Source organism: Anarhichas minor, unplaced genomic scaffold (assembly GCF_050575085.1).
Source record: "Anarhichas minor isolate MPS153535 unplaced genomic scaffold, ASM5057508v1 ptg000030l, whole genome shotgun sequence".
NCBI lineage: Eukaryota > Metazoa > Chordata > Actinopteri > Perciformes > Anarhichadidae > Anarhichas > Anarhichas minor.
In genome coordinates this window covers 10,255,244-10,264,783 of record NW_027466476.1, presented here as the reverse complement: position 1 = coordinate 10,264,783, position 9,540 = coordinate 10,255,244, and the positions used below count along the sequence as shown (strand labels likewise).

Here is a 9,540-nt window from a genome sequence, read left to right as displayed (position 1 = left end):
AAAATTATTTTAGAAATACACATTTTTATTCAGAAAGATAAATAAACAAAAGAAAACCATAAAAAGTTGAATATAAAATTTCAGATGAAAAGTTATGACAGCTTATATTTAACTTTGTTTTACTCAAATCAACAGTGAATACACTTATTTCCTTTGTAAAAAACATATGACGCCATGTTTAAAATGACGTCTGCTCTCTCTGGTGACACAAAATTTCATCATCAGCCCAAATCCAATTACAGGCCTCTCTTTGAAACGATCACACGTCCACACAAAGAGAAGTGAGAAGAAAAGCTTTTGAGTGGTTCGGCTGCAGATTCACGCCGATGAAATGTGAACGTTTGAGCCAGAAAGAAGAGATTAGTGACTTTATTTATTTTATATAACCTCTCGTCTTGTTCATTATTACAGGATCAGTGTTCTGCAGCTCATGTGAAACCCATGTTTGAAGCTGTCTGTCAGCGTCGTAACACACACACACACACACACACACACACACACACACACACTCTGAGAGTCCGTAAGTGGAAAGGAATGAGTGGAGAAATGCATCTTGAACGGATGAGACGATGCTGCTCACAGATTTATGGACTGATATCGTGTTTCAAACCCCTGCAGAACACAGTTGGTCCACATCAACTCCTCATAATGTGTTTTGTTTGTGTTTATGCAAATACACGATATCATAAAAAACAATTCGGCAATAATCCTTTAACGATTCTCAGTGAGTCTGAATTCACAGCTTTGTGTTGTTTTATGGAAAACACCTTTAGGTTTTATTGAGTTATTATCAAGATATTTTGATTTAAATTATTGTCCCATTGATTTGTAAATAATCTGAAATAAAATCAAAGTCTGCAGTTTGTTTCTCTGCTGCTCTTATTTTTTTATAAATATATAAATATGTAATTTATATATTTTAAATATATATATATATATTTTTTTTTTAAATCCTCTATATTTTGTATAAAATATCAGGTTTCAACATATAGTTACATTTAAATGAGCCCCACAATAAAAAATAGAAATTAAAAAAGATGAGGCACTTATTTCTGGAAGATTTGCAAATATGAAAAGTCAAAAACAGACATTTGACCTATATTTTGTAATCTAAATGTACTGCGTGTTGTTAGTATATTGTTGTATTTCTAGGAGTTGTTGTTGGATTTATCATCTTGATGTTAATAACTGGCACTTTTCCAACAACACACACACATGCAAACTGAATATTTGGCACTTATTTTGAAAATCTTACTATTCACAAAATGTTTCAAAATTCAAGTTTTCAAAATAAGATATCAAATGTTGATTTTTTTATTTTTTTTATGATAAATGGTAAAAAAAAATGTCCTCAGACTGTTAGTGGAGTATTTATTTTTAATGAAGAGTTTTCTCTCTGTTGGTATTTGTGTGTAAATTAAATCAGATTATCTTATTTCTCCTGTTTGATGTGAACTGTTATGAATGTAAAAAGCTGCCGTGATTTATTCGTTAGTGCAGAATAACTTCTGACCTAAACAAAAACCTGTTCACAGTTAAACATGTCATAACTCCAGCATGAAATGAAATACAAGACTTTTTATGGAAAGAGTTCAGTCTTTTAAAGTTTATTGACATGAGGAAAACATTGGGATAATGTTTAAATACTCTACACAATAAAGTTATTAAAACATGCACATGGAAAATATAATATACTGTACATAAATATTACATCAGGAAAACAAATTGTTCCTAGCTGGTCTAGCTTCTAATGCAGTGCCTGTGTTTAAGATTAAGTTTGACCCCAAAAACCACAACTTGAGACGCCTTCTGAGACAAACCTGACGTTCATAGTGCAAGAAGAGACACTTAATGGAAATTAATGGAATGCTCGACTCATGGCGGGCGTGGGCCTCTTCAGTATGGCCTCCACGGAGAAGGACAAAGACTCGCTGGACGCCATCTTGGTCCCCACGGGCTTGGACAGAAAGTCTTTGGCGTACCTGTCGGTGATTTTCACGGCCTGAATGTCCTTGGCGGAGCCCTCCCTGAACTTCCGGGCGGCCTCCTCTAGGAGCTCTTTGCAGTACGGAGCCCGGAGCTCCAGCCCGGCCCCGCCGCTGGTTTTCTCACCCAGCGAGTGCTGGATGAGGGAGTGAAAGGAGTTGAGTTTCATGGACAGCTTCGCGCTGTCTTTGCTCAGCTTGTTCAGAACCTGGCTGGAGTTTTGGGAATGAGGGTTGCTGGGGAAGGATTGTCCAAAGCTCCTCTTGGGTGGAGAAAAGGCAGAGCGTTCCCGCTGCCCCCCCTGGGTGACGCCGTGAGGTTTGGGATCAGCCCGTTGAGGGTCCGACGAGTCCGGCAGGGCAGCTGCTCGGGATCCTTCTAGCTTGGCCGCCGCCTCCTGCTCCGGCGGCTGGCTCTCGGCTGGCACCGCCTTGGGCTCCCACACCGCCCCCGGCTTCATGTTCTGCACCGCCGTGGCGTTGAACAGGCACTGCTGGTAGAGCAGGGCGTCACCCAGGTTGGCCGTGCCGCGGGGCCACACCATGTAGCCGCCACGTGACGGCTGCAGCGGGTAGTGGCGGTAGGTGGTGGCCACGCTGACGTTGGAGGAGATGAGCTCCACGTTGGCCGAGCCGGCCGGGTACTGCATGGACAGATCCAGGCAGTTAGGGCCCAGGAAGTTGCACAGCTCTTTGGGCTGGGGCTCGGCCGGAGCCGCCGGCGAGTATGACGTCTTGTAGTTGTACTCGGCGGCGTGGTGAGCCATGCTGTTGGGGAAGATGAGGGAGGCCGCCTGGCTGTTCTCCAGCAGCTCTCGCTCTTTGTACTCCCGCTCCAGCATGATGGTTTCCAGCTCCTTGTCGGCGAAGGCCCTCCTCTTCCTCATGCGATCGCTCAGCGGCGGGGGGAGAGCCGCGTTGGCTGCCAGGAAGGGATCGGACTGCACCGGACGGTATCCTGCCATCAAAAGAACCCCCGTTTAATTCAAAGGTCTGTGACAGTCAATGTGTTCTGGATTAAAAGTCAAGCATGCAGGCAGAAATGTTCACGCTGACAAACATGCAAAACATGAAATAAAGAAGAAGTTTCACTCTGGTTTGAAGAAAATATAAATCATGCTAAATAAATAAATCCTATTTGTATGTTGCGACAATGCTGGAGATGATCATCAGTGAACTTATTACATGCCAAATATGTTTATCAAGTCACTGCTTGCAGATGTTAACACATCCTCATCACTGTTATGGTGTTGTTAGTGGGAACAGATAGAATCAATACAAGCTAGAAACTGAGCGTTCAACAAGCCAAGAGACACAGAAAAAGATCAGAAAGCAATGAAACGTGTTTCTATTTGTCAGATCTGTTGCCTCGTTACCTTCCAGGATGCTTTTGGCGAGCATGGTGGACGGTCGAATGTGCCGCTGATATATCGTCCTCCGCTCTGCTGGGAATGGTTTCCCAGATATTCCTTTCTTATCCTGATGAAAAGAGAAAACAAACAACGACTTTAAAACGTGCTGTCGGGATGTTTTCCTTGATCCTTTAAAAACACCAGATTTGTCACAGCTCAAGTCCAACGTCTAATAATAATAATCTACTTGTTTTACTGTCATAACAACTGTCTTTAAATGAAGCAGGATCAGTTGAACTCACGATTAAAAGTTGAATACATTGATATACGGCATTTTAAAATTGGTTTCATTACTTCAAACTGCAATGTGTTCACAAGTCCGTGTAATAAAAGTTATACATTAAGTTTTCACACTCTCACACACACACACACACACACACACACACACACACACACACACACACACACACACACACACACACACACAGAAAAAAAATGTCCATCTGGTATCATCTTTAAAATACCACAGCTGACGTGGTTCATTATTTTGACCTCAGACATTCTCAAATATTTGAATGTCACCGCAGTCAAAACACACACACACACACACACACACACATATATATTAGAGCTTATAGGAAATATAAGGCCGACTTGTGTTTGTTTACAAGTTAATAAGATGTAAATGTCTAATTGTTGGGGAAAGAGTGAGACGTGCATCTCTCATAAAGCTGTGTAAATAAGCTTTTACTTTTTATTTAAAAGTGATTGTTTGTTGGCTGGGAAGACATTAAACTCCTCATGGACGCCACTGATTCATGCTCATTCAGTCACACAAAGAGAGATCGTAGCACACATTAAATAACCCGGTCCTTTAATCTGAGCCAGGACACGACCAGACTTAAAACTAAACCTAGACCTGCTTTGGTTGGACAAACTTAACTGTATTTAGTATCACAGTATTCACTGTAACTTCAAACTTGACTTTGAAAAATCCGTTGTGTTTTTTTATAGGTCACATGAAGGCTGGATTGTTTTTACATAAATACGACAGTTTAAGAAACCAGAATCGTGTTTCTGCTGATACGTCAGAAAACCACGTCGCTTATTCAGGCCTCTTGTGGTCAGAAACGATGGCCCTGAATGTTGCACTGTGGCTCAGATAAATAAAAAAGAGCAATTAAAGACAAGTTTGACTGGAATATGAAGACTAATGGGTCAATTATGAAGCCAAGCGCATTATCTTAAAGTTACATTTAGGTCAAAAGTCATTGTAATAATCAGAGCAACAGACTGTCTGAGTGCTGTTGGAAATTCCATAATTAAAACATAAATAACATATGAACCTACACTTGGAATCCATCACTAATGCTTATAAATATACATGATTTATGTCATGCTGTTTGGTGATGATGAGTGTTTAACTTCCAACAGATTTACTGTAGTTTTAAACATAGTTCTGCACCTTTAACATGGATTTTCCCTTAAAGCCGTGGACAGCAGCGACTGAGCCTCTGGATTTACAAAGTAAATAAAGCAATGGTGGAAAAAATGCTCCTGGCTTATGAGAAGCAAGATCAACATCTCCTGGAAATCCCTACAGCAACAGCAACAACAACAACAAACCTGCACAGCCAGAGAGGGAATACACTCTCTATAGAGAAGTCACTGGATGTGATGTTTGTTTTATTGTTAATATCTAGAATAACCAGTAGGCCGCTACAGAGATAAAGTGAAATACATTTTACTGGGGGGTCTAATTTGTTCTCTAGCTATTGCTGAATAAAAACACTTGAATGCATCACAACTTTTCAAGGTTTTGCTCCAGCTTTTAAGAACAGCATTCACACACACATCCATACAGCCTGTACACACACACACACACACACACACACACACACACACACACACTCCGGGTCTGTACCTCCGTGGCTTGCTGCCTCCTCAGGGCCACCTGCGCCGCCATCACCCGCTGTCTCTCCACCACCAGCAGGCAGTTGGCGCACTGGCAGTCCCTCCAGCGGCAGAAGCGCTTGTGTCCCTTCAGGCAGGACACCACGCCGTGGTTACGGCAGCGGGCGCACTTCGGCGTCCGGCTCAGCTTCCTCTGGTCCCCGGGACACACGCCGCTGGGGCCCGGCTTGTCGTTGGCCTTGCTGCAGTCTCCGTCTCCGTCGTCCTCGGCGGCGGCGTGGCCAGCGGCCGGGTCGTCACTCTCCGTCTCCAGGCTCTCCACGTCGATTTCAAACTCGCAACCGGCGCTTTCTGACATGTCTGCCCGAGTCCTCCGCCGGCTGTCTGAACACCCAGTTTATCTCTGAATGAACACATAGATTAGTCTAGTTATTATGAGGTTATAGGAGTTAATAGTGGCTTAATAACATAATCACTCAACACAATCTCCTCTGGAAGCTACAATGTTTAGCCTATAAAGCAGATTTCATTCATTATATTCTTCTATAAATTCCCAAAAACCTTTTTTTATTCTTATGATGGTTTAAATTAACTTCTTTGGCGGTAGATTAATTTTTTTATTTTTTAACCTCTGAGCTAAATTCTTTGACACACAAGATAAAGATCCACGCACAATGATGATAAAGATAGTTTAGTTTGTATTTATTAATCTGCAAAAAAACATGGTCTGAATAAAAATAAAGAGGAAAAAATATTCCTTAAATCTAGAAAGTGCACAGCAGAAATATCAATAGAGTCAGATATCAATATGATTGCTTTTATTTAATTTTGCAGACCACAAATGATATAAACAAAAAGTAGTAGGCTTAAACAAATACAGCTTATTATTGGAAGCCTAAAATAAATAACCATTATTATGATTCATCACATGACTCTATGAAGAGTCTCACCACACTTCGGTCATCGCCCAGTTGGCTTGTCCGGTATTTAATTGGTTATTTCACGCATGGATTTGGTCAAACCACATGTAGTCTACATAATAAAGACACGAGAGGACTTGAGTTTACCTCCAGAGGTGGATCCAGCGGTCTCGTCCAGGTTGTTGTTGTTTTTTACAGCCGTCGTTAAGCCCCGTGATGAATCACACGCAGTAAAACACGCAGTCCAGCACAGGTTCGTAATTAACCGCTAATTGAGTGGATGAGTGAGTGTCTCACTCCGGACAGATCCAAGTTTTCCTTCTGAGGAAGAAACTCCGAGCGACACTCCTATGAACCGCTCCGGGCTGCGTTCTCTGTCCTCTGACTGGCTGCTTACAAACACGCGCCGACCAATAGGATCGCGAGCAGTTAGCAGGGAGGGGGGAAGTCTTCCTAGTAACGGACGGTTGACAGTAATTTGATTACTTTTCCTTTGCAATGAGCTCACTTGTAGGTAATTGAGTCTGATTTTAGCGTTAAAAACAGTAAAAAAAAACAATTACATATTGTGACTATAACTTTATTTAACAGAGTCCTACATTTATATTAAAGCTCCTTTTCTATTACAAACAACTATTAAATCATTGTTTATTTATGGAGCTAAATATCAAATATCTTGTAGTGTCTTTGTCTTTTTATGAATGAATATAGAATGATGGATATCTAGTTTATTTATTGATTAAGAGCACACTTGAGTTTTTCTACTTCATTATTTTTGTTAGCGTATACTCATATAGCCTAATTGTGAATAATAAAGAAAAAATAGACAATATTGATCAACAATGATGAGTAATGTGGCAGAGACAACTTATCTATGACAAATAATCAAAAGTCAGCGACAATACCTTCACAATAAAAGCAGAATTTAACTTTTATCTGATGATAGGCCTCATCCTTTAGATTTATACTTTAGGCTAATAGACATGAATTAGGTCACAACTAAAATAACTCTGCCTTTCAGTTTTGTAGCCTATAGGCCTATTTCACAAGCCAAAAGATGTATTTTTTATGTATTGCACAGTTAAACTGTATTAAATAATACAACAACAATAATGTAAAAAAGCAGAATATCCCAGTGATGCACATTCCATCCTGCATAAAGGATCCAGGTGTTTACACTGGTCACAGATTAAAGGGAGCAGATCAACAAGTGATGAATGTGTACTGCAGGTTGTTACAGTCTGTCCGCCAGATTAATACAGTGTGTTCACAACAATCACACCTACAGAAAGAAACACAGTGTCAGCATGCAGAGTCCTACACACAACAAGAGAACCCCACCCGAGAATACACAGCGTCACATTTAAATAAGAATATAAAGAAAATAAAAAAACAACTTCAATTGAACCCTTATTTCAGACCTTAAACTCCAAAAACCAAAACATTACAAAATGATAGGTATGTTATTATCCTTGTCATGAAATGCTTAAAAACACTGAATCCTGTTTTAACCATATGAACCCATCCATCCATCCATTTTCCACCGCTTATCCGGGGTCGGGTCGCGGTGGCAGCAGGTCAAGCAGGCCGACCCAGACCTCCCTCTCACCGGCAACATGAATATGAACCCAATAAAATAATAATAAAAACACAAGAAAACACTGTTGTTTTTGATATTTCGCCTGCACATTAACGTAATTATTTAGTGTCTCTCATACTCTCTACTCAACATGTAGTCCTGGCCTATTTATCAGAATAATAACAAATAAATAAAAGTATAATTAAATCTCACCCTCATGTGACTGATGACCTCTGAAACTATATGTTTGTCTCTTTGTTTGACTGAGCTCGACTCTAAGAAAGACTTCGCAGCATTTATTCAGTGTTAACTGACTTCCATGGGGACTGACAGCGGGACAATAGACACATACACACGGCCCCACTGTAGCTTGGGACATAATGTTGACTCAAACCCTTTTGTGATGTGAAATCAACGAACAAAGCGACGTTAAAAGGAGGATGTTTTGTATATTCCGTTCAGAGTAAGGGAGGGGTAGTTACCCGTCTGTCCTGCTTGGCTCGAAATTAGTGTCAAAGCTGTGAAATAATAATTTATAGCTTTAGTGCTGGAGGCCTATGTGTGACATTTTAAAACTGCACAATGTCTACCATTTATATTCTTAATTTCAGATCTTATAAACCCTATTAATGACATTATGTGTTATGATAACATTATAATGTTTTATTAACCCTTAGGCAGAACAACGCTGTGTTTTAGACTTTAATTAAATAGAGAAGCACATATTCTAAAAGTCGCTTCTTGTCCTGGTGTAAGTCCTTCTCCAGATGAGGACAGTGCCTCTTAACGGCTCCTCCATGTGCTGGAGGTGAAGACGTCAGGCCTGCAGGTGCAGCTTTATTCGCCACTTCGTCTTAATTTACTGCGGAGGTTACGAGCCGCCACCCCGGGCCGCCGCTTCCACGCCAGGAATGCTTTGAAGCCGACGGCCGGCTGGACCGTCGGACAGGAGGATCCGCACGGAGCTGGGACCCTCCAGGTGAAAAGTGTTGTCTGTGTCCGACTCGATAAAGGGGGGGGGGGGGGGGGGGGGGGGGGGGGTCTAGCTCCACGGGTCCTTGAATGGGCTTCCAGAAATCGTTTAGGAATCTTCCAGGGTCCCTCGAAGGAATCCAGGGGGGTCGGGTATGTCAGGGGGGTCTTTACAGGAGGCTCGATAGGTGGTTGTGAGTATTTAAGGGGGTTCCAAGGGCATTCAATACCGCCTGGAATCCTTTCAAGGAAGCTCCTTGTGGGGCCCTTATCAAAGACTCTCAAAATCCTGGAACTATTCAAAGATCCCCTTTGAGATACCCCTGCAAAGAGGTTAAAACAGTATGGCCTGGAAAACCTTTAAGGGCCCCTGGAACCCTTCAAAAAAAGGTCCTTGGATCTCCGTCAATGATTCTGAAACCTTTACAAGGACCCTGAAAACTTCAAAAATATCCCAAAGCCCCTGCAACAACCCCTGAAATTCCCTGAAATTCCTGAATGTTCCTTGAAGTGACTCCAAGAATTGTGGAAATCCTTGAGGAATTGAATTCCAATGGAGTTTCCATTCATCTTGAAATTGATTCCAGGCGTTATTGAATGAGTTTCAGGGTCTTTTCTGGGGATTGGAGAGCGATTTTCGAGTGAAAGGGTCTGTTGATCCTTGAGGAGTCTCCAGGAATGCTTCAAGGGGTGCAGGCATAATTGAAGGAATTTCACTGGTCTTTGTAGGGGAACTTTTGCAAGTTTTCAGGGGTTCAAGGGAACTTAAAGGGAGTTTCAAGGGTCCCTGAGGGTCTCCAGGAATCCTCAACGGGATC

At 41.6% G+C, this 9,540-nt stretch overlaps 1 protein-coding gene across 1 annotated transcript; it reads right to left on the bottom strand.

Annotated features, from left to right (window-relative positions):
* Nucleotides 1-1,858: 1,858 nt before the first annotated feature.
* On the bottom strand, nt 1,859-5,609 carry dmrt2a (doublesex and mab-3 related transcription factor 2a). The gene is made up of 3 exons (XM_076104894.1): nt 5,262-5,609; nt 3,362-3,464; nt 1,859-2,943 (listed from the first exon to the last, which is right to left on the bottom strand). Exons 1-3 carry the CDS (start codon nt 5,607-5,609, stop codon nt 1,859-1,861), a joined length of 1,536 nt encoding a protein of 511 aa, XP_075961009.1.
* Nucleotides 5,610-9,540: the final 3,931 nt, after the last annotated feature.